Source organism: Zonotrichia albicollis, chromosome 1, assembly GCF_047830755.1.
Source record: "Zonotrichia albicollis isolate bZonAlb1 chromosome 1, bZonAlb1.hap1, whole genome shotgun sequence".
NCBI classification, from domain to species: Eukaryota; Metazoa; Chordata; class Aves; order Passeriformes; family Passerellidae; genus Zonotrichia; species Zonotrichia albicollis.
Window position 1 is genome coordinate 57353150 of NC_133819.1, and position 26326 is coordinate 57379475.

Consider the following 26326-nt stretch of genomic DNA (forward strand, 5'->3'; position numbering starts at 1 on the left):
ATGACGGTTTTCACTAGCCAGAAAAGAGAATAATTTAGCTCATCTTATTTCCTTCAATGGTGACAAAGAGAGTCACCATTTAAATGAGGGAGAAGGTAATAAGGACTGTGTAGGATTATCTGAATTATTCTGACAATTAACTTGCTTGAAGAGCTTTTCCTGTCATTAGAGTTTTACTGGTATTACACATTACAATTTAACTAACTCAATGCAGTCTCCCTTTCCCCAAAAATAAGTAAGGGGGGGGAAAAAAAGAATCCTTTTGAGAATGGGTGCTGAAGAAGATTGTCACATGCATATGCTTGCACACCCGCACATACACACATCCAACCAACCACAGAAGACAAGTACCTTTGTTGGCATTATCCAAATCTTCTTTGCCAAACACCAAGCCATGTCCTTGAATAGCTCCAGTGTGAAACTGAAGGCGAAAAATCACATCACGAGTAGCTGACCTGTATTTTTTGTGATAACACTTTATCTAGAAAAACAGAGCAACATTTTATCTCAGATAGTATTTTCTTACAATTCTGAACAAATGTGTATATATTAGTTGATAATTAAGGCAGCCACAACACAATTTATTGTAGACACCTCTGATATTGAAAAAAGCAGGGTATGTGTTTTTTAATCCTTTAAGATTACACAGGTCCAAGCCAGGATACTTCTAGATATGTAAAAAATAATAATCACTATTTTCATCATTATCAGTCCCCCGTCAGTAGGTTATGAGCCAGAATCACAATATCTGTGATACCGTACACAATATGTACAATATTGAAATGCTGACCTGTATACAGACCTCTTCCCTACCAAATTAATGAATTTCAGCACACTCTTTTCAAAATAACTCAAGAATATGAGGACTTTTTCAAAGCAAGCCTGCAAGCTGATTATATCTATTTTAGGACTTGTAAAAAACCTGCTAATGTTAGGATCTTATTTTAAGTTACTGCAGGAAGTTGATAGCAGTATTCACACCTTGACTAGAACAAGAACTCTAGAAAAACATCTAGTATGAATTTCAGTAGCTAAAAGTGAACACCACACCCATTGTCTAACACCAGCTTCCCTTAGACAAAATGTATGGATATTTTACTTACTAATTCTCTGACTCTACTGTCATACAAAGGCACTCAGCATTCTTACAGCAATATGTAAAAATTTTGGCAACCTTAGTCACAGGACTGAAAATTTTGTAATACTATCCTGATTATATCAGGATTTTATGATAAAGCAGATATTACTGAAATGCATTGAAAAGAAAAAAAAATATCACTTTTATTAAAGTCAGAATAAGAAAAGCATCCTAGATAGAAAATGCCAAACAATTGAATAGAGTTACTCAAATTAAATAATGCAAGAAAAATGTAAGAGCTTACAAAGGATGCTTCTGAAAGTTGGGGTTAAAATATAGTGCTGAAATTCTTCTCACTACAGAATGAAAAATCTAACAAGATGTTACTATCTAGTCTTCATTATAGTAACCTCATGATATCCTAAATTCCAGAAGTTAATCAGCACTCACCATATACCTGGCACACAGGACAACTTCTGAAATAGTTCAGCCCATATACCAGAAATGGTTTTTTGTCAAGTATTCTGTATGCAAATCAAATATTCCTAAACTATTATAAGGGCTGGGTGATTCTCTGTGCATGTAGTCTCTGTTTAATCGGAAAGCAAGGAGGTTGGTTGTTTGTTTTAAGAGAATCCCCTACAGTATATTGGCAATACCAGGTAAAATAGTATTTGCTTCTTTCTTTAGACAGTGCCCTACATGCACTAATTGTGTACATACCCCTGTTAAAGGGATCTACTTCCTTTTAGTCCAACACAACTACCAGCATGACTGGACTACTTTAATTACCAAAAGGTAAGGTATGAATAAAGTTTGACTGCTTGAGTCAATAAACAAGTGCTCAATCTCCAGCATGCCAAGCAGCTCTGTAAGGACAAAACACCATCACAAAGGATGAAAAAGGCAAGTTTGCCTAGAAGTGAAAAATGGACAGAAACAGAATTACGAGAGCCCTGATGAGAGATATTAGAACTAACCTGTTGGGTTTTTTTTTTTTAATCATCTAGAGATGAGGCAACTGAGAGGCATTTTAAAAGCTTCATTTTATTTTCAGTCTGCTGAGAAGGTTGAGACAATACAGATGTTATAAATCATGCCATCACAATCAGAAGCCTATTTCTTAATTACAATACACTGTAAGTGTTTCTTGGCCTATCAGCTTTTTGCCACACTGTGATGTAGATGCTTTAAAGCTAATCATCTAAAACTACCCCTCGAGGGTCTCTACAAATCTATTTTCCATATTAACCTGCTCCAAAATGTAGAATTATATGAAAGTAACTGTGATAACTCCATGTAATTGTATTATGTGAGCAAAAATACTTGAAAAGAGCATCTTTAAGTTTATATACATTCATATATAATTTAAATTTTACCTTTGAACAGTTGTTGGATTTATTCAAAATGTACTGCCTTTTACATAATCTCATTTATAAAAATACTGAATGACAGAGGGAGTTCCTCCTTCTTTCTACTTTCTAATCCAAAGTACCAGCCTTGGATTTAACCCAGATTAGTTTAAAATTAAATAATTTAAAGTTTTAATTAATTTCAGTTAAAATTAACTTAATTTTTGTCCTAACGAACTTAGCTACAGAGAATTGTAATTTTTAATGAAAATCTGTTCTCTCTTACAATCAGTAATATTTTACCTCTATATCCATAGACTAAAACCATCTTTTAGTGCTCAGTATGCATAATAAACTTTCAATGAAGTCTAAGCATAACTTTGAATTCTGACTTCACTACCTTTTGATGCCATAATCAAGAATTAACTCAAGTGTCCTGGGGTGACGTTATGATGCTTGTATCCCCATTCATATGTTCTGTGCCTTTAAGACTGGCTTTGAAGAGTGAAAGTTTTGTTTGGGTTTCTCTTACCAGGGACACAGAGACAGGCAGTATATAGGACTGCTTTCGTTTGCTTGTGGCTTTCTGCTTTGCGCCCTCTCTCTCTCTCTCTGCTCTCACTTCTGCTTGCTTTTGCTTCTGCTTATTAGCTAGTTCTAGCTAAACAGTCCAAATTCCTTCCTGGACTGTTTCTCCTCTCCTTTTTCTTCGACCATCTCCAACCTGCTCCAGACTGGGACCTGGGAACACTGAGGATTTGCACCGTTTGGCCTGCAGCAGCTGCCCCAGCTTCTCAACAGCTGCATCTGTTCTGTATCACCACATGCTATTCACATATTGTTAACAAATTCCTTAAATCTAAGGCAAGAAAGGATATTTACCTTTTTAAAACAAACGAACATGCATTTCAAACAGTTAAACCTTTTATGAATTGGAGGTGGAGCATCTTACAAATCATTATTTTTGTCTGATACCACTGAAGATTTTGCTTAGACAGAATAAAAAAATATTCAAAACTAAAGTTTTTGTTTAGAAAATACTGAAGTGCTGTAAAAGACACTGGTTTGCTCATAATTATGTCAGATAATAGCATGAGATTATGGAAGATTATCCCTTTTAAAAGATGCATTACTGAAAAGCTACATGCTCTTTTTCTATTCTAAAATCTCATTTGAGAGATACTGAGTTTATCTCAGACTGATTTCTGTTGTAATCTATTCCATTTCCTTAGGCACCAACAGTCCTTCAAAAACTAACAAAATGTCCTTAATTTGAAACTGTCTCAAACTTTCAAAGTATGCCAATTTATAATAGTATATTTAAAAATTGTTTGTCCCTTTTTCAGTGAAAGAACAAAAGAACAATATACAGAACTGAATAGGGAGAGGGAAAAAAATAATCTGATACCAAATCTGGATACTTGTGGTTTAGGAATGGTATTCCCCAATTCAATGTTTCCACTGAAACATTTCAAACCACACACCACTCAACCACACCCTCTCCCCTTTTCCCCAGCAGCAAGCTGAAGAGAATTGGAGGCACAAAAGATAAGATGACAGACTGAGATAAAAACAATTTATTGAAAACAACAGTGAAATAAGACAATGAAAAGTAACAGCAACAATACTAATAACAGAGTGTACAAGAAAATAAAAACCACAACAACAACAAATGAATGAGTCATATACAATTACTCAAACCTTCCCCCCACAGAATCCCCAACAGTGCCCAACTGCTCCTTCCACCATGCAATCCAAACCAGAAGAAAGCCCTTCCCCATCCCAAAAAAATGAAACAAGGTGGTATAGAATAATCTGTGTCCTAGCCATGCCCCTTCTGGCTATTGCAAAAATTAAAACTGTCCTGAACAGGACCAGGACATTATCCATGCCTTATTCTATGCCATCTACATCATGCCCAAAACCCACACCTTCCATCTACACACACACACACACACACACACACATATATATATGTACACACACACACACAAGCACAGGTATCACTTCCATAGTCACTGGCCTAATCCTTTCAAGTTGTCTGCTTGCATTCATTCAGTTCATGACTATCACTTCCATTGTCCTAGGTGTCTTCTAAGGCAGAAGGGCTGGTGTGCTGTTGGATGGTTGCAAGCTGCAACAGGAGCTCATGAGTGGTGTATCTGGAGCGGTCCATTCTCACTATTTGTTCTCACTGTTTACACTGGCAGTGTCATTCAGCAACCAACATTATACAATTTAATATTACTGTTTTCACCCAAAAATCAAGTCCCCTTGAAGTACACACCACATTTCTCCTGTACCTCTCCATTACACACCAAGTGCATCCAGGTCCCTGAGTAAAAACAATCCCATGGATAGGTTTGCCTTTGCTTGAAGCAGAACTTATTCAAACTGTCTTGCCTAACATATTCCTCATGCACCACAGGGTCTTTATTCCCTTCTGCAGTATGTGGAGGTTTCAATTGGGCAGGGCCAGCTCCATTGGTAGAGTTCTTGTGTTAACTTAGCAGGTGGCCTCTGCTACATCCCAATGTTTGAAGGTCCCACCATCCATTGTTTTCAATATGGTTTTAACAGTCCATTGTAATGTTCAGTTTTCCCAGAGGCTGGTGCATGATAAAGAGTATGAAACACCCACTCCATACCATGCTGTCCGGTCCAGGTGTCTATGACGCAACTTTTGAAATCAGTTCCCTTGTCCAACTCACTTCTTTCTGGGGTGGCATGTCTCCACAGGACTTGCTTTTCAAAGCCCAAGATGGTGCTGCTGGCACTGGTGTGAGGTACAAGGTACATGTCCAGTGGTTGCTTCCAGCATTGTAAGAAGGTAATGCTTGCCTTTGGTGGGTTTGCCTGAGTGTGATGCAATTAATCTGCCAGACCTCCTCATATTTATATTATGACCATTGTCCACCATACCACAGGGGCTTTACTTGCTTGTCCTGCTAGATTGCAGCACATTTCACTGTTATGGATAACCTGAGAGATAGAGCCCATGGTTAAATCCACCCCTCAATCACAAGCCCATCTGTATGTTGCATCTCTTCCCTCATAATCTGAGGTGTCATGGGCCCACCAAGCCAGATGTAATTCAACCTTATGTTCCCAGTCCAGATCCACCTGAGACACTTTAATCTTGGCAGCTTGAGCCACCTGTTGTTGCAACGTTCTTCAGCAGCCTAACTCTTCAGTACGTGTGCATCTCCGTGAGGTACTTTTGCAGCAACTTCTCTATCCAGGCAGCAATGTCTTGATACCATTCAACCGCCCAGATAGGTTTACTTCTGTGCTACCAATTAATCTTTTTCCACCAATACAGATACCCCCACAGAACACTTGCCACCATCCATGAGTCAGTGTACACCATCCATGGTAGCGTGCTGGACATTTCTCTCATTCACTAATATCTAAAGGCAACTGGATGCCCTTCAGCTCTGTGACCTGACTTGATCCACCTTGTCCCTCAATAGCTTCTGCAGCTTGTCACATAGGACTCCATACAGCAGCTTTCTGTTTTCAATGTATCTCTACAATACAGCAGAACTGTTGGTAAAGAGAGCATATTGCTTTCATTTTCTGGGGCTGATTATATAGTGAGACCTCCTCAGCATGTCACCTTCTTCTCCTGCTTCTCTGATGTTAGTACAAAATTTTTGCCTACAGACCAGTTTGTGATGACTTCCAAGATCCCTGGGCAATTGGGGTTTCCTATTCAAGCTAGCCATGTGATCAGCATGACTCACTCCATGAAGCATCAGTGGCATGTATGAAATATCCTTTGAACATCCAACCCAGCACTGGCAGTTGAGGCTCCAGGAGGAGCTGTGCTTTGATGTCAGTCATTCTGAAGCAGCTCAAAGCTTCATAAGCTGCCAGGATATCTTTTTCAGTAGGGGTGTAGCAGGCCTTGGATTCCTGACTCTGGAACCCTAGGGCTTGTCCTCAGGTCTCCCTGGATATCTTTTGCCAGACACTTCAGGAAAGACCATTTTCCCCCCAGCTGCGGTATAGGGCACACTTTTCACATCTTATCCTGTCTTGATTGGCCCAAGGGCTACTGCATGAGCAGTCTTTTGTTTGATTTGTTCAAAAGCTTGATGTTGTTCAGGACCACACTTAAAATCATTCTTCTTAAAATCATTCTTCACTTGATAGAGAGGTCTTACAATCTAACTAAAATCTGAAAAATACATCCTCCAAAAACTTCTATCAGTTAGGAAAGCCTGTGTTTTCTTCTTGCTGGTTGACGGGGAAGACATATCTGCTATTTTTTTTTTTGCCTACATCCACTGGAACCTGACAACACTCATCTTGCCATTTTACTCCTAAAATCTGAATATCCTGAGCAGGTCCATTGACCTTACTCTGCTCTATGGCACAGCCAGCCTTCAGGAGGACCTGGATTGTCTTCTTGCCTTTCTCCAAAACTTCCTCTGCTGTGTAACCCCACAGAATGATGTCATTAATGTGTTGCAAGTATTCTGGAGCTTTGCCCTTTTTCAGTTCAGTCTGGATCAGTACATGGCAAATAGTGGGGCTATTTCAAATCCCGGAGCAGTCCATTTCAGGTGTACTAGACATCCTTCCAGGTAACATCACACTGTTGCCTGCACTTTTCTGCTAAAGGAATGGAGAAAAGTGCATTAGCAATGTGAAAAGAGACACCATTTTGCTGCCTTGGGCTCCAGTTCATAGTGAAGTTCCAGCATGCCCAGCACAGCAGCACTCAGAAGTGGTGTCCACTCTCCAATGGACTTATGCAACTGGCCACACAGTACTAATAAAGGGTGAGCAAGTCTTGCTGACCACTCCCTGGCTCTCTGGAGGATGAATCACTTCATTCATGAGGAATCACTGCGGCAAGCCACTCTCTGGTCACAGAGAGCAACAGGCACAAGTTTCCCAGGCATTGTCCTGGGGAAGGCTGTGAGAAGATCAGAGAAAAGAATGATAAACAATTCTTATCTTCACTTGCTGCACCTGCTTTTGTGAACATGTGGAATGGAGATTTGTTTACCAATGGGTAACTTCTTAATTGGCCAATGGTGATGGCATTTGGATTCAAGGACCAATAGGGTCTACTTGTATCTGATTGTCTGTAAGGGATATGTTTTTCTTAATAAGTATAGTCTAATAAAGCAATTGATCAGCCTTCTGGAATCATGGAGTCAATGTTAATTATTACCCAACCAGGGCCACCATGCTATGACAAAACATGGTGTCATTGTTGTGCTACTGTCAAGGCTACATTGTCATGCTAACATGACTGTTAGCAGAAGGGTCCTCTGAGAGATCAGGGAAGGTGTTCAGCTGTCCAATTTCCTCTGTCTCCACAGCAGCTGTGGAAACACCAAAAGCCCAATGATGCCCTTTTGGGCCTCAAAATACCCTCTCCTAAGGTAATCTATGTCAATGATGCACAGGGTTTCTGGACCAGTCACAGCTGGGTGTTTTTCCATTCATTCCCAGTCAGGCTCACTACAGCTTCCATTACAACCACCTGTCCCCCCAGAAACAGCAAAAGATTCTGCTCCTACATATCTCAACAGCATCAGGGTACATTGTATACTGGTGTCAACTAAAACCTCACACTCATGTGGGTCTGATGTTCCAGGCTGTGGGATCCATGAAGTCAAATAAATCAGACTGTCCCTTTCCCACACCTGGCTGAAGGTAAGGCCCCTCCTGTAACAGTACTTGTTACTTATTTCTTGTAAGCATAGAGATCCCTTCAAGAGCATTGGAAGTAGCATCAGCCCTCCTATTCTCTCTGATGTCTTACTCACTGGAAATTGGAGCAGGATTTATCCTTGAAGAATTTCCTGCAGTAGTGCCTCCTCTCAATTCACACAGCAGTGCTGCTAGGACAGAAGTGGGTTTTCCATCCCACCTCCATATATCCTCTCCATGGTTATGCCCGTAAAACCACAGGTTACTTTGTATGGTGTACCCTCTCTCTTGAGCAGGACAACACTTGATGCTAATAGCAGAGACTGGTCTGTACTGGCAGGGCATGGGACATTTCTTTAAATTGCTGATAGTCCTCTCTGAAATTCCAGGAGGTCCTGGGGCAGTCTTTCTATGGACAAGATGCAGGCCCATAGGGAGGAAGGTCTTTGTTCACTTTCTTTCCATGATATCACTGTCAATGAGTTCATATACAGCAATGGTGCACTTCCTAGGAACTTCCACCACATGCGGTATTTGTGTACACCAGACTTCATCTGGATTTATAGGGAATTGCTCATTATTTGAATCCTTACAAAGCACCTCCAGCACAGCTATTTCTCTCAAGTACTTTTCTCCATGGTGTTCCACTTGTCTCACTGCACTAATAGATCACTCTTGTAAAGATACAAGACACTCCCTATACTTGACAGTAGTTACCTCCTGAGGCTGAGACGCTGTCCTCTTCCCAATCCCAATGTATGCATTCCAAGACACAAATCCCAGTTGCTTGGCTTCACTACCATTTGGTTTCATATCGTGGGCCACAATATCCCAGTGTTAGACCAGCCACATCATCAGGGGCTACCCAGCTGGTGGCTGAAATCTTTACTCATACCTCATAGTTCACCCAGAGACAGATGTCAGGTGATTGCCCTGCTTCTTCCTCTTGTGGAGTGCCCTACTGCCTCTTCATCCCTTATGCCAATTGATTCAGTCTTGGATTTCTTCTTCTGTATAGGAGCAACTGCTACCAGCACATGTTGTTCCCCTGGTTCAGCTGCAGTTTGAGTGGCCACAGTGCCTGTTGATATGCTTTCCTCCCTTCCCACTGATGGTGCTGTCTGGTAATGAGAAATGTCCAATAAACAGATGCCAGAGCCCTGCACATTGCATAACTTCATTCCTTTCTGGAACTGCCACAGCATTTCTTCTTTTGCATATTTTATCACTTAACAGAGTCTTGTAGTTGTTCAGGGGTGAGCTTAAAAACCATTGGAGTAGAATAGTCCTTCAGAAGCTGGCCCATTTTCTCCTACCTTCCATGCCACTCATGATGACCCACCCTCAGGGCAGATCTCTGAAAGACCCTCCAAAAAATATCTCCTGTAACTAACATGATGTGGACCAGACTGAGGAGAGCTGGCAGACCTAGCCACAAGAACAAGCTTTCCTTAATATCCAAGGGGAATTCAAAATTTTCAAAAACTGTTGTAAGAGGTCTGAAAGAGAAAAAGGAGATGAAAAGCTTGGGAAAATCATTCTCCACTGTGCCCCCCACAAACTGGATATGATTATTAATGGACTCCCAAAGGTAATGCTGGAGGTAAGGGCAGGAGAGCAGTACTCAATACACATCCAAATGACCCTCACTGTCCTTGATGTTACCACATCATAAGCTTGTATCACATAGTACACCAACAAAACAATCCTGACCCCTCTCCCTGATCTGAAAAATATCATGAGGTATGGAAATATATAAAGTTAGGTACCACACTACATGGACAAATTAAGCAACATTGTGACCAGTGGCTCTGTACCTAATGCAACAAAATGCTTAGATGAAATTTGTTTCAAACCCACTCTGAGCAGGCCTGTTGCTATCCTAACCTTTTGTGCCTCACATTGGGTGCCAAATTGGTTCAGAAATGGTGTTTTCCAATTAGTATTCTCACTGAAACACTCCAAACCACACACACTGCTCAAGCACTACCCCTCCCCCTCTCCCCCGCAGCAGGCTGGAGAATTGGATGCACAAACAGTAACAGCAACAATACAAATGACAGAGAGTACAAGTAAACAAAACCTAGACAATTCACACACGATTGCTCACAGACCTCTCCCATTCTTCCTCCCCCTACCTCCCAGAAAACTCAGCAAAACCTGATCACTCCCTCCATCACGCTACCTGATGAGGAAGGAAGCCCTCCCCCTGTCCCTGAAAAATAACATGAGGTCATACAAAATAACCTTTGGGTCCAAACCATGCCCTGTCTCGCTACTGCAAAATTTAACCTTATGCTGGCCAGACTTTGGACATTACCTATCCCTTATTTGGTATAGCACTTTTTTGAGTGCAGAACAATTTAGAATTACTTAGGCATTTTCTTTATAGCAGATAGTTTTACAGTTGTGCACACTGCCTGCCAAATTAGAGGGCAAGATATTTTAACGCCAGATTACAAATACTCCCCACAGTTATTTTTATAAAGAAAAGAGCAATACAGGTCTTACTGGACTTGGTGATGCTATAAAATGAGAATGCTGAGAGCAACTGTTTTGAAAACAATTTGCTCCTATAAACCTTTTTGTTTGAGTTTTACAAGATTTTTTATTCCCATGAAAGCCAAAAATGATGACTAAATTAACCTAAATTATTCTGTAGTATTTCCAGACATTTCATTAAATAATTTTTTTACAGCACAAAACAGGTCAGAAACTGTAAACTAAATGTCATGTCAATAGATTTTCATTCCATACAACTAACTCACCATAATATCTCCTTTCAAAAGCTGGGCAGGGTCTATAGCAATGCAGATTCGACTTTGATTTTCTGACTGTATGCTACTTGACAGAAGAAAAAAAAATACATGGTTTAAAGACACAAAACCATAAAACAAAGAAGAAGCCCACAAACAAAACTAAAAAAAGCCTATGTAATTCTGCAATAATGGAAACTAAAACCTAAACCAAATCATAGTGGAAAATGCTTACAACTTACTATATTCCAGATGTATAAACTGGCTGCATAGCCTGGTATAACTTCAGAAAAGGCCAACAAGCTGAAAAGAATCCAACAAAAAAGAGTGTTTTGTAACATTCAGATACAGGAAAACCATTACAACTAGGAAGTTTCATGCACAACCAGACTGAGCAAAATGGCACATAAGTGGTAATGTTGGACTGTCAAAATACCCTTCAAAGCAAAATTGGCTAAAAGGTATTTTATTTTATTTTATTTTATTTTATTTTATTTTATTTTAGACTAGTTCTGAATTCAATAGAGAGGGACTTTAAAGGATTCTAGTAAGGAAGGAAATAAATTCTGCAAGAAAATGAAATTAATAAAGGAAGAATGATACTGGCCAAAAGAAAGCAAACCCCCAATATAAAATAAAAACATTTTCCAAATAAACAGATTATTTGATCTTCAGATTTTTTTCAGAATTAATAAGGCCCTTAAATTTCTAACTAGAACAAACAATACCCTAACTTCATTAAAGCAGTTATTTTAGAAATAAAAAAAAGATTAAACAACAATGAAAATATATTCATTTCAAATTCATGCTGATTATATTACAAAAGACCAATGCTATTTTACCTTCGGATAATAAAAATGCAGAAAGAAATCATAAATCATTAAGACCTCTAAGTTCATCAAGTGCGACCACTAAAGTTTATTCCTTCACTGTGCTCTAGCACATTATCTCATTCTATCATTTTAATTTTAAATCCACTTAGGATAGCAAGCCACGTCAGCAGCAGTGGTGAGGCCACACTTCAACTACTGTGTTGAGTTCTGGGCCACTCACTTCAAGAAAGACACTGAAATGCAGTAGTGTGTCCAGAAAGAGTCAAGAGAGCTGGTGAAGAGTCTCCACACATGTCCACACATATGAGGAGTAGCTCAGGGACCTGGGTTATTTAACCTGGAGAAAAGGAGGCTCAGGGAGACCTTATCACTCCATATAACTCCATATAACTCCTTATCACTCCAATCTCCTGCCTGAAGGGAGATTGTAGCAAGGTGGGAGTCAGACTTTTCTTCTGGGCAACGAATGATACGATAAGAGGACAGAGCCTCAGGCTGCACAGAGAAAGCTCCTTTTGGACAGCAGGAAGAATTTTCTCACTGAAAGGGTTGTTAAACTTTGTAACAGAATGCCCAGGGAGGTGGTGGAATCACCATCCCTGGAGGTGTTCAAGAAACAACTGACATGGCACTTAATGCCATAGTCTCACTGACAAAGTGATGATGGGTCAAAGGTTGGACTCTATGATCTTGGAGGTCCTTTTCCAAACGAAATTATTCTGTGTAATTCTGTAAGTACACCCTATCCGAACAGCTTATCAACACAAAATCCATTCTCAACACAGAAAAGAGATTATATTTATAATCATTTCCCAAAACAAAGAGGAAATTAATATGAAACGAGACCAGGTTCCCAGATCCTTTACAGTAACAGAGACCACAACTGTTCAGAGATAGGCAGAGACAAACAGCATCAACTATTCATTTAACAAAAAACAAGAAATTGATTTCACCTGCTCCAATTTTTACTCTTAGAATGCTTCTCTTCTGGCTACTTTATTGGGAATATTTTGATGGATATCAAAAAGATATTAATTCTAATCTGAGATTGATGCAGCCTTTCTAGAAAGTTCCAAAATGAAACAAGACTTTGATCCTACACCTGAATAGGAAAAATTAGGTAATTTACCTCCCCCAGCATCTAAGTTGGGGATGCCATGAAGGATAACATAGTGCAGGAAAAGAGGGGTTGCATTCATTTTCACAGATCCAGATAGAAGGCCACTTAAGAACTGCACGTATCTGAAAACAAAAAGTTTATCTGAATTATATAAAACCACCAATACTAGGGAAATACATTACTTACACAATGGTATTTCCAGATAATGGGTAATCAATAGTATTGTGACAATGCACATAAATCCAAAACAATAATCTTCACAAAACAGCATGAAAAGACACTTTAATTTACCACTGTATTAAATCCATGGCTGTTACATTGCTATTGTTGGTATCTTTATTTTAGTTGTTTACATTACTATTCTAAGTAAGAAATTAAGTGGAAGAGACAGTAAAGTCAATTGTTTTGGTACACATTCCTAATTACAACTGTAGTCTTAAATGTCTTTCACAGCAGCATGATATGGTTCCCATCCAATTTACAGTGAAGTCATCTTCTTTAAAACAAGAGCAAGAAGGTCCCTCATCAGAAATCTCAAGAGCAATGCAGTCAAATAACATCTTCATAATGAGAAGTGATCTCATTCAGCACCAAACGAGGAAAACTACCACAGCATTGTGAAAAATATTCTATTTCTGTGATTTAATATGTGGTATGGTCACAAGCAATTGAGCTAATACATGCAAGTAAACACCACTGCGGTGTCTTTAATTTTTCCACCAGCTTTGAGTCCCTTTTTTTTCCATGCCTATGAGACAATCTTCATTTAACTTTATTCTCAGGAATGTATAGAGAAAAATCACCTTTTTTTCACCTTTATGCACAGATCTCATTAGCCGAACTCCTGGCAAAACCACAACTAAGGATATCGTGCTGAGTAACAAGAGCTTTACTATCCCAGAATGGGGGTTGTGGGTAATTTAAAATAGATTTAATTTTACAGAGAGCTTGCAAAGCTCTATTTCAAATGTTAAGAAAAGGCTTTTTTTTGTTGTTGTTTTCTCCTTCAGTCTTTCTGAAAGGATTTGGTACATCAAAAGCACAAATTTTACAAATTGACACACCTAACGTGACAAAAAATAGTGTGTTAAAATGTTTTGTCAGTGACCTCTCACGACTTTAATAAATTATTTACTATTACCAATGTGACCATTTTCTCTTTACCAGCTTTTAATTATTACAAAAATTAGACTGAAATTTTTGAAAACCTTTCTCAAGGTAGTGCACTTAAGGGGCCTAGAGACAGCTTATTTTTGAGACGAGTGTTCAAACATTTATCCTGAAGGTTTGTGAGAAATTTTTTTCATATGAAGGGTCTCTATCTGCATTTCTCATTCAGAGAAATCTTCAACTGCTTATCTGAGAATGGATTCAAAATAGATCTGGTCTACAGCTACTCTTCTTGTCATTGTTACAATACCCAACTAGCAGTAGGAAAAAGCTAAGTGACTTAGTTGTGACAATTTATTTTTATCTGGACAAGATTTGGTAGAGAAAAGGTTTCAAAATGTGAAAAATGGGTGCATTTTCATATTTTACAATTTTGAGATCCACTTAAATTATACCCATTTATACATCGACTGGGTTTTAACAAGAATATCACTAATTAATTACCCTAAATGGTTTCAGAGAAAAAGCATATTAAAAGGCCACTGACTCATCAGAATGGGGGCAAAGGAGTATAAAGTTATCCACAAATATTAAGAGAGTTTTCCTTTCTCTACAATAAGATTAGTGGCCACTGCCAGGCCAGGCAAAGGTAGGAGAGATGAGATTTGGGATAACAGTTCTGACATAAAGTTTGGAAAACTACCTCTGTTCTCATTAGAAATTACCCTCCTAAGTGGTAATGCGTATATATATGGAAGATGGCAAGGGCAGCTCAAGTTCAGTACTGGTGAGGAAAGATGGTAACTCCTTCAGTCAAGAAGGAAAGCGAGTATCTCTGAGGCCCTCCTCCCGGCAGTTACCCCCAGAAGAATTAAGTAAGTGTCCTTAAAGGGGATGTAGGAAAGACAGATGCAATCATTTATACCTAATGTCTCGCTTTAGGGCTCACCTACAGTTCACTTAAGTTAGTAGCTACTGAAACTTCCCATCAATATGGTTGGAAAACTACCCTGATGCACAATTCAGAGGCTGTTGTGGAGGTTCCTAGCTCTCACTGAAATATGCCTGCTGTCTAGGGCTTCGGAATGGGAAGATTAACAATATCTCTTTCCTTTTGCTGCTATGGTTCACACTTCTCTGTCTGGTAGGCAGCATTCTCAAATCCTTATTACTGAAATGCAATACACATATACACATATATGCAAGCACAAAATGGAAACAAAAAAAAAGGCCAGTGAACTTCTACTAATGAAAAGTTTATTTCAAGTCTAATGGAATGTTGTGTTACTATTTTTCAAGTTAAAAGGAGCTGTGCATGTCACCTAATGGGTTAAAAAAGTAACTGGTACATTTTTATTTAGAGATTAACAGAACCAAACACCTTATATTAGTTATTACTACTGGTTTTTCTGTTTTAATTATTAGCAAATTCTTATACTATAAACAACTTCTAAACTACCTACTGCATGCACAAGGATTAAGAAAAAAAAAAAAAACCAAACCAGTAATTACCAAATGAAACCCAGATGACATTTTATATTTCTAAAAGAGATTCACCTATATCACAATTATTTGTCTGATGGGTATCAGTCTCTTTTGGTACTGAATTCTTCAATTACCTGTCACAGTAGATAGTGAACCCCAGAACTATTCACTTTCCAAAGTGAAATACTTTGAATCCTAATTCAACCTTTGTCATACAGACAGACTGAAAAGATAACACATCCAGATACATGAACTTGCCATAATGAATATCGCATGCTTTGACAAACATTTACCAGCATGGACATGGGGCAAGTGCATAATCTGCAGATCCTCTAAACAAGTAGTAAAAATATCTTAATTGCACACTAATCAGCATACTTTGCATACTCATTATTGTATCACAGAAAAATTAGTTTATTATTATCTTGGAACAATCAAGATTGTGACATCTCTTTCTTAAGAAACAATGCAGTGAGAACCCATTTAGATAACAGTTTGGTACAAAAGGTCTTGTCTGTCTGGGACCACGTGCTGGAACTGAAGGAGAGATCTCATCAATCAAGGAATATTAATACAAGTTAAAGTGCTGCAAATTCAGGAAGCACTGAAAGATCTTGTGGAAATGGCCTCCACATAGCTGGAAAGGGACTAAGGGATGGATGCAGAAGATAATTATGACATTTCCTATTGATATAAATTAGAAACAAATTGAATACCTTCTTTGGGACGGCTGCATTAAAGCTGAAACTTTATCATCAAAGAATTTCTTCATAGCAAATCTGTCTAGAGCCTGATCAGCACTGTCAAGAAAGAGACACATGTTATTCTGCTTTGGTGTTATCTCAAAAATTCAGCAGGCTACTGCTTGAAATATGCAAAAATATTTGGAAGAAAAAAAGGAGGGAAGTTAAGAAAAATTAAAAAAACAAGCACCTAACTAGCAACTCTAATAATTTGGATATTGTGGACAATGGTGTTTATTCCACTGACACCTTCTCATTCAACACCTTAAGATAGTTTCCTTCCTGAGCAAAGCATCTATATGCTTATTCAATAAACTGAATTGCATACTTCCAACAAGAATACATTGAAATCAGAATGCAACAAATTTTGGCAGAACCAAACAGCTCAGGCTCCCAAAGAAGGATACTTGCCATAATTTTTTTAATGTGCCACTGCAAGTTCTCTCTATAAAATACAAATTCATTTTCTTTTTCAGAAAGAACTGTAGTACCAGGATAGAGATTAATTTAAGCAGTCAGTAATTCATTTAGTAATTCATTTGTTTCCTGTACCATGAGCCATCAAGAAGAGACTGTCTTTGAAAAAGATCTATTTTACATCAGAAACCATAAACTCTTCAAACACATAATCAAGGAACAACATATTCCAAAAAATACATTTTCTTCTATTCTTTATCCAGAATGGCTCTTATGTGGGTCTTTTTTGGGTGAAGAAAGACAAGAGGTTACAGAAAAAAAGAAAAAGAAGTGCCAAAAATCAGTAAGAATGTTGTTCATCACATATGCCATGTAATATGGTATGGTGATTCTTTTATATCTATTCCAGATAAAAACAATGTGTCTCATAACAGATAGAGTTCACAGTTTTAATTTGCATCAGAACATAAAAGATCTGGAAGTTCCAAAATATAAGAATGCACATGTCCTAGGGTGACGTTAGGATGCTTGCATCTCCAGTCAGGTGTTCTGTTTATGCTGGATATTATATTCTGTGCCTTCAAGACTGGCTCTGAGAGCAAAGGCAGGGAGAAGAAGAAGCACAGAGTTTTGTTATCAGCCTACTCTCACTCCTCCACTGTGTTCTCTGTGCACTGACGGAGCAGAACAGAACACTCCTTTGCATTTTAGTTGGTTTAGCTAGATGAGGCAGAGTTTGCCCTGGACTGGTTTTCTTTCCCTTTTCTTGGAACTGTTCCAACCTGTTCTAGACTAGGGACCTGGGGAGCACTGAGAGCTTGCACTTTGTGGCCTATGGGGGCCTGCTCTGGGCAGCAGCCTTTCCCAGTGCCAGAGGGATTGATAACAGAGCGGGCACCCACAGGAGAGACTTTCTGAATTTGTCATCTCTTCAGAGCAGTGAATGAGTTTTGTCATCTGGTATTGTTCATTTATTTGTGCTGGGGACTGTTTTGCCTGTTAAAGAAACAGTATTTTTCCACTTCTCTCCAAATAAATTCTTCCTGAACTGGTTGGGAGGAGGGGTCATGTAGGTTTGCTTTTGGGGGGGGCTCCCTTTTGGAGGTTCTCTCTCAAATCTGCCCTAAACCAAGACAACACCAGTATCTCAACTTTTAAATTCCACAACTAGTTCAACCTAAATGAGTTCAGAGGAAAAAAAACCTGCAAAGTACACATACGCATATCAGAATAAAAATGAAATTTATGCCTTTTCCAAAAATTAATCAGAAGATGCCAATTGTCTTGACTGGATGCTGGGTCAGGCTATGAAGTCATGCCTTTTCTTCATGGGTGCTAAAAATTACATAGTGTGTACTTACAATATTTGTGACCCAAATCCTCTTTCTCACCCAATCCATCATATATCTTCATTCATCTTCACCCACGCTATCATCCAGAATTTAGGCAGCCTCTTCCTAAGTGGCCAAAAACTGCTAGCACTTTGCTTGTTAAAATAGAATTTGCCAAAAATTACAAAGAGCTCTGTTTGACCTCATTAAATGTGATGACATATTATTCCTTCCTAAATGAGAAAATTTGATATTACAACATATACCTAAAGGGAGGTTGCATCAATAAAGATTTTTCAGAGAATCGTACAATGGTTTAGCTTGGAAACAACCTTAAAGATCATCTTGTTCCAACTCTCTTGCCATGGGCAGAACACCTTTCACCAGACTAGGTTACTCAAAACCCCATCCAACCTGGCCTTGAGCACTTCCAGAAATGTGGCATCCACAACTTCTCTGGACAGCCTGTTCCAGTGTCTCACCACGCTAACATTAGAGAATTTATATTTACTATCTAATCTAAATCTACTCTCCTTCAGTCTATAGCCATCCCTCACTTGTCCTATCACTGCCTTACTTTGAAAAAGTCCCACTCCACCCATCTTGCAGGCCTCCTTCAGGTACTGGAGGACCACCAGAGAGTCTCCTTGGAGCCTACTGTTCTTTCAGACTGAACAACTCCAACCCTAATTCTTAGTGTGTCTTTACAGCAAAGGTGCTAAGCATAAATTCACAGAATTTCATTAAACCTAGATTTCTTTGGCATGTTGTTGTGCTTCAGGAAGGGAATTCCCTAATTAAGTGCTCCTACTGATGCTCTCCAAACCACACTGCTGCTTGTTCCCTCCCTCTTTTCCCCTTCCCTGCAGTGGGATGGAGAGAAGAACTGGAGGCACAATGGCAAAGATCACAGGTTTTGGTCTATGAATAAGAACAATTCACTGGACACAGGAATGAGATAAGAAAATGAATAGTAACAACAATACTAATGGCAGAGCGTAGAAGAAAGGAAACAGTATCTCTCACTGTGGAAACTCCCAACAATAGACAATGCTGGATGGCTCTGTCTGCCACACTTTCTCAACCCAAAGGGACCCCTTCTCCCTTGAAGGATCCCCTTCCCCGCACACCTGGCAATGACATGAGGTGGTCTAGAATAACCTCTGGGTACTGGCCATGATCCCTCAAGCATACTGAAAAAAATAACCCTGTCCTGGCCAGAACCAGGATACTATGCTGACAAATGTGAACTTTCTTTAAGGCAAACATCCTCAAGGTCTTCCAAGTAACAATTCAGACACAGTAGATGGCACCCTTAACAGCAGCATCTGCAGTAATTTCTGCTTCTGCAAGGTTGCTGTGTACCATTTTCAAGAGTCTTGATAATGCTAGGGATATACAAATCCTAGCAGGGAAACCCCCAATCTCATCCTTACACAGAAAAGTTAAGCTTTGCATAGCAGGTGCCAGATATCCAGGAAGTTAAAGAGGGCTTCCAAGCTCACTCCTCTCCTGCAACTTCACTGGAGGAGTCCTGAATTTGTTTGGGGTAAAAGGTCATACCTTTCATTGCTGGGCTTAACAAAACACCACCTGAATGTGACTGTAATGGTATATTTATAGCCAGGTACTACCTTTAAGGATGACATAATACTGCAACACTGAAATCACACCATAACAACTGTACTACCTTCACTTGACAGTTTTTGCCATTCACAATACTTCTCAACAAAATATGAAATTGTGGCAATCACTGAAGCAAGTGGTTTTTTAAGCACATATTGGTGTACACAATGCATGTAGTTGCTTGGTCCATAATTACTTATAAATTTGGTTTACCCCAATGAACACAGATTATTTTCCAGGATTCTAGTTTGCCTGACATCCATGAGTAATTTGCCATTAACCTCCAGTGATTCAAGACTCCATCAACTACAGTAGCGGATCAGATCTATTACTGACATGCTGGTGTGAATTCAGGACCAACTTTGATTTAACCATGACATTTAGAATGTATTCTTATTTTAATATATTTATGTACGTATATAAAATGTATATATGTACATTTATGTATGTGTATAAATTTTAAAAACCCCAAAGGAAAACAATGTGATTAGAATCCCAACAAAAAAATCCAAAATGCATTTCATCCTTTTTGAGACCATTTATCAAACTGTATATTTTTTTAATAAAAATTGTCAATTGTCATTTCATAATTTGAATACTCCAAAAGAAACAATTAAAACTAAGTAATCAGACACCTACTATTTGAAATTACTGCAAACTCAGTCTAGATTATTCCTTACACTTCATTCTGCACTCAGATCAATGTCTAGGAGTTCCCTATTCAAACACTCTTTCCAGATTTTAATAACAATTTTTCTCAAGTACTTAAGGAATAATTTCTCACCAATTCAAGAGGCTACTTGATGGATGTGGCAAACAGAGAGGTTTAACAGAATAAAGATAGTACCATGACATAAAAATGGTTTCTTGCACAGTCTATCATTCATCTGAAAACATCCTTCAGAAAAGTGTTCTGCAAACCAATAAAATCTCAGTTTCAAAGGGATCTTGGGCTGTCACCTAATCCAGTCTCCTACTGGAAGCAGGATTACATGAAAACTATCATGAAAACGGACTCTGTTAAGAAAGACATGCTTCAAAACTCTTTGAGAAGAAAACCTGACAAAACATTAAGCTGACAGACAGTAATCAACTAAAAGGCATTTTTCCCAATGTTTATTGGGAATAAACCACACAACATGCATTATTCATACTTACCTTGCAGAAACATCAGTAAAGTGCATATATGATGATATGACTACACCTATCCTTCCTTTTCCTCCCTGTATTAGGAAAAAGGGAATCATAACTTATGTATTACATTATTTGGCATTATTATATTTAAGACCCATACTAAATACAATTTCAAGGCAAGAGATTCAGAGTCCTTTCTCATGTACTCTGGGTTGATGGAAAGGTGGAAATAATGGGTAGCAACTTATCTGTCAATGTAAGCTGACTGACAAATGACATAAAAAACACTAAGTAGGATTTCTATGTGCATGCCTGTCAAATCTTACCAATTAAGAGGAATCAACTGGGAAAAAAGAAAAAAAAATTATATGAACTACTCTAATTTTGTATTATTTTTTTAGTGATCATTCACAACAAGACTAGACAATGCTGCAATTCCCAGGATGAAATGCAATAAAATACCTATTTTAGAAAGAATAGACCTTTCTGGCATGTTTTCACATTTTTACCTCCTCAACACCTGAGATTTATAGTAACTGATTTTCTTTGGATAATTTCAAAAATGTTCTAAAGTATTTCTAAATAATTTACATGACAAACACAGTAAAATTTAACATGCAGTAATTCTCACAGATTTCAAAATATTTTCAGTCTCTCAGCTGATAGTAGGTGGCTGTAACTATCTCTATGGCTGGAAACCTATATTAGCAAAAGGCATTAATCAAAAACATGCATTACCAATTTGTATATGACTGTGTATACCTAGAAATACTTTGCTCCCTTTTGTGCCAAGTATGGGCGTTTTCCTGGCTGCATTCCTGCAACTAGTAAGATTTCAAGTGCTTCATACAATAACATTCGGCCTGAAAGAATTTGGGACTGGAGACTACACAAATCGGATTTGAAGTTTCCATCCCATTATCACCATCATTTTGTTTAGAATAACATCTGCCAGTGAAACAGAGATAGGTTTGCATCAAGTGTCATGAACGCAGCTACCAATCCAGTTCTGAATTCATTTTATCCAAATTTAACTAAGGTTTTTCTTTATTTTTGTTTATTGCGAGCAAGCAGGAGGAAGCAACACAGCACGCTGGTAGCTTTACTCTAAGGCACTGCAATGATGCTGCCAGTCAAAACCTTTCAAAAAAATCCAGAAGGTCCTTAATGACCTCATTTCCTACAACCACATACAGTCTAAAGAGATGATGTGTGATACAGTACCTATCTTTTTCCAGCAACAAAATTAATGAGTGTCACAGAACACGGAGAGTTTTCCATCAAGTAGGAAAAACCTCAAGCTTCTAAATACATTTACAGAAGTAACAGTGATCTCTGAAGGGTGAAGTAACATCGGTTCATGCTATACCTGCAGCAAGGGCTAGGACATAAGTCATAAAAAAGAAATCTTTAACAAGCATGGAAGATCAATGGATTTAAGCTTATTTACATCAACAGAACATCTGGCACACTGTTGTCAACACTGAAAACAGATTAACATTTTATTTTTTTACACAAGAAGAGTAAAGGACAATTTTTTTGAAAATTAATACAAAGTCATCCACAGCACTTACTCTGCAATGGATCACCACCACGTGTTGAGGATCATTGTCCAGCCAGGACTCCATAGCCTTACAGATGGTGCACAGCTTATCAAGAAGTGGAGCATGGAAATCAGGCCACCCCACATCCATAATCTGCAATTAAACAAGTAACATTTACGAGAGACACCTTGACTCCAGTATCACATACTAAAATCTGGATTCAAATAAATGTCATGGTTGAAAGTCTTCACAACTTTTCCCATCACAGATAATCATGCAATTCAATTGTCTTGATGCTTACAGGTCTCTAAAGGGGAAGAGGGAATTTGTGTTTTTTTAAGATACTAGTACTTTCATAAAAACAAATAAACAAAAAATTTCCTCCTCCCCCTCCTCGCCCCATCCCAATCTCACCAACCATTTAGAAGTGACAATGTTGTGGTGTGTTTTTAGCTTCCGGGTCCCTTTCTCAGGTGTGCCAATATTCCCTTCTCCCTTCCCCCTCGCCCCTTGCTGAGTGTGCCCTGTCAATCAGGCTAACATACCAGCAAGGCGTCGTGTGGTCGGTCGATTTCAAAGGACGCTCCTCAGGCCTGGGGGACACTGGCCCGTATAGGTGTCCCTAGTCCCTTGAGACCCTGCCCCTTTCACCTGGTTGGTAGCTCACCTGTCCCCTCCCCTTCCCCTGTCCCCGAGCTTAAAAGGTTAATCAGACCATGCGGCCTCCATTCTGGTTGGAGCAGTTGCCCCGGTTCAGACCTCTGTAACCATGGAATAAACATCTGGATATAACCCTCCAGCAGAATCCTCTCCTTTTTCTCTTCACCATCGCCAGAAGCTCTCTCTCCTGAGGTAAACGGAGTTCCTGACAAGCCTGGACTCGCTCAGTGCCCTGCTGCAATCTCCAGCAGCCAAGGTATCTCTGGGGTAAAGCACCACAGAAGCTGCCTTTGGCCCAGCAGCGAGGGTCAGAACTGGCCCAGGCACCATCTAACTGGTAATATTGGGATTAATATTCCAATAAATTGGCGTCCCTGGGAGGGCAAAGCGACTCCGCAGCCCGAGAATGGACTCGCAGTACCTCAGAAAAGCTTTTGGCAGCTGTGCATCCAGCTAGAAGGGCTTTGGTTGCATCGCCCTCAGCTAGAGACTTTGGGAATATTCCCAGAAAAAGTTTCGTGGACTGTTCAGCGCCTCTGGAAAGCCCAGCTTCTGTTTGGTGAGCAGATTTTCCAGAGGAAGAAGAGGGTAGCCTCTCTTGCCCAGAGAGAGGTCCTTTTCCGGTGAAGAAACCTGCCTGTACCCACCAACCAACAGCTTCCATTTCACGTGAGTATCTCTGCTTTCGGTAGAGCAGAAGCTCAAAAACAGACTCTGCTGTGAGTTCTGTTCCTTTTTGCCTTTGCATTTTTGGCTGCGCAGCCCCACAGACGGGAATTCATTGCATTCTAGGCTTTTAGCTTCCTGCCGCGTGTTTCACTGTCTTTTGGAATTCGCGCCGGAGCGGGATCGCTCTCTGCCCTCCGCCCCCGGCTCAGCAGTGTGCTCAGCTCTCTACACGTGTTAGGAGACTCTCTCTCTTTCTCTGTGCGGGGGAGGGGGGGGCTCTCGGCTCTCTGCTCCGCGGAGGACTCTCTTTCTCTCTCTGTGTGGGGGAGCGGGGGGGCTCTCTTTCCACGTGGCCGGGGGATCTCTCTCGGTGCGGGGTTGGGAGTGCTCTTTGCACACACGGCGCGGCGGGGGGGCCCCGGTTTCGGCTTGCCACGTGGAGTGGCTGCTCTCTCTGCTCCGCGGGGGGGCTGCATTCCACGGCAGGAGAGGCTTTGTTTCTGCCTGGGTTCGGCAGGGCGTGCCCTGCTGCTGCTGCCCGGGAATTTTAAAAGCAGTATATACAGCTGCATTGTGAAGCTTTTGTCTGCTCGTTATCGCTTTCTATCTGTGGTTTTTTTTAGAAATTGGTAGCTGATTTTAGCTTTGTTTTTGGTCAGGCGGGATTAAGTACTTTGCTTTTTACATCTAACATGGGTTCCAAACTTAGCATCGTACAAAAAGGAGAGGATTCTGCTGGAGGGTTATATCCAGATGTTTATTCCATGGTTACAGAGGTCTGAACCGGGGCAACTGCTCCAACCAGAATGGAGGCCGCATGGTCTGATTAACCTTTTAAGCTCGGGGACAGGGGAAGGGGAGGGGACAGGTGAGCTACCAACCAGGTGAAAGGGGCAGGGTCTCAAGGGACTAGGGACACCTATACGGGCCAATGTCCCCCAGGCCTGAGGAGCGTCCTTTGAAATCGACCGACCACACGACGCCTTGCTGGTATGTTAGCCTGATTGACAGGGCACACTCAGCAAGGGGCGAGGGGGAAGGGAGAAGGGAATATTGGCACACCTGAGAAAGGGACCCGGAAGCTAAAAACACACCACAACATGACAACATTTCTGAAGGTCTTGATTTTTTACATTATTTTTCATTTAGAATTTCTGGTATTTTATACCAGTAAATTCAAACAGAATTAGAGCAAATAATGATTTTTGATGGCTTTAATTTTATTTTCAATTTATTTCCTTCATGTGCAACATGATTAAACATGAAAAAATTTTGTTCAGATTTTCTATTCACTATATAATACAGTTTACTAAGTCTATTTTTATTATATGCATAGTTAGTAACAAAACATATGCAATACATACATATTATCCGTTCAACATATGCCTAATATTAAAAAATTCATCCTTCATGATCAATAAAGCATGCAAAAAGTTGAATTTGAGAGAGGTACTTTCCTCAGGTAGCTTATCTCTGTAAATCTACTGCTGTAAATACACATCTGGGCCGCTCTATCTGGCCTTATAACAGATGCTGAAGCGTACCTGCACACCATTTCTTACAAAAAACAAACACATCAATTAGTGAGAAGGAACAAGAGTCAGATGTCAATCATTATGAAATTCTTTATTACTCTATTGTGCAGAGAAGCAACTACTCAAAGATAGTACAAAAGGGAAGTCCTTATCTGAATCAAGTTCACTAGCTTCAGCTGACTGTACATTACAGTATACAACTCCAGTATCCTGTGACTGCACAAAAAAACTATGCTTGAAGTAAAATTTGTATCACCCAATAGAAGTTTTTCAGAAGTCACAACAGGCTTATGGTCCCAAGAAAATAACAAGAATAGCTGTGTAAAACACAGAACTAACAGACACAAAACAGAACTTGAGAAAAAATAAACAGGGATGCATGTGGGATGTTTTAGTATCTTTCAAAACAACTTCTCTTACTCTGTATATCAACACTTGCATAGCTTCAGGGTTTATCAGGCCATTTAAGTTGTATTTAACACTAGTAAGCTATGTTACTGAAGACAGTCATTACCTTTGGGTTAAGCTTGCCAAGGTCATACCTCTTTTCAGACAGGTTTAATACCTGTTCAGAAAGAAAGAAAAAAATATTAACCATCAAGAGTATATAATTTAAGTGGTAAATAGATACATTAGAAACATAAAAATTACCAGAAACTACAATGATATGGCTTAGCATTTGACATTAGGTAGCACTAATGTATTTTAGATATTCAGGTATTTTACAATGTAACTAAAGTTAAACTTAAATGCACATTTTGAAAAAGGACAATTAAAATTCTACTACATCTTATTTATTTCACATGGCTTTGAGTCAGAGGTATACTGAGAGACCTGGCTACCATGAAATATAATGATGACCATAAGAATTAACAATAAGTCTGAGAGGGTGGTACACCGTTAAATATTTGAATTTGCATTCCTGACAAGTATTGGTCTGTCAAAACTTTGCAGGGAAGATATGACATACCTATTTAATTATAACTTAGACTGTGAGGTTTTCCAACTCTTCTGTTAACCCACTAAATAGCAAGTTACCCTCTACTTACTGTTTAATAAGGAGTAAATGAAAAGACAGACTGCAAAATGAACAAAAGAAAGCAGTGTATAAAAGAATAACTGACTCTTTCATTAGAAAGTGCCTTAAATTAGTATCAATCAATAACAAAAAGTTGAAATACCATTACTCAAGAACTGAAACAATGCTAATGAGGCAGATTCTCCTTCACAGCATGGCTATTTTACATGCCAAGTTATGTA

The 26326-nt window shown here is 39.3% G+C and overlaps 1 protein-coding gene across 16 annotated transcripts in view; it reads right to left on the reverse strand.

The window, feature by feature from the left end:
• The window catches only part of TNS3 (tensin 3), a 201999-nt gene that overhangs the window by 90031 nt on the left and 85642 nt on the right, over nt 1-26326 (reverse strand). For 13 of the 16 annotated variants that reach the window (XM_026798154.2, XM_074542013.1, XM_026798159.2 and 10 more), the window contains 8 exons: nt 25581-25631; nt 22233-22355; nt 20683-20747; nt 16124-16207; nt 12822-12934; nt 11102-11162; nt 10872-10947; nt 352-481 (listed from right to left, as the gene is read on the reverse strand). In XM_026798154.2, the coding sequence (XP_026653955.1) occupies nt 352-481; nt 10872-10947; nt 11102-11162; nt 12822-12934; nt 16124-16207; nt 20683-20747; nt 22233-22355; nt 25581-25631 (703 nt within the window). Of the gene's footprint in view, nt 1-351; nt 482-10871; nt 10948-11101; nt 11163-12821; nt 12935-16123; nt 16208-20682; nt 20748-22232; nt 22356-25580; nt 25632-26326 lie in introns of those variants that run through there. The other 3 variants (XM_074541948.1, XM_074541973.1, XM_026798165.2) reach the window with 3 other exon arrangements.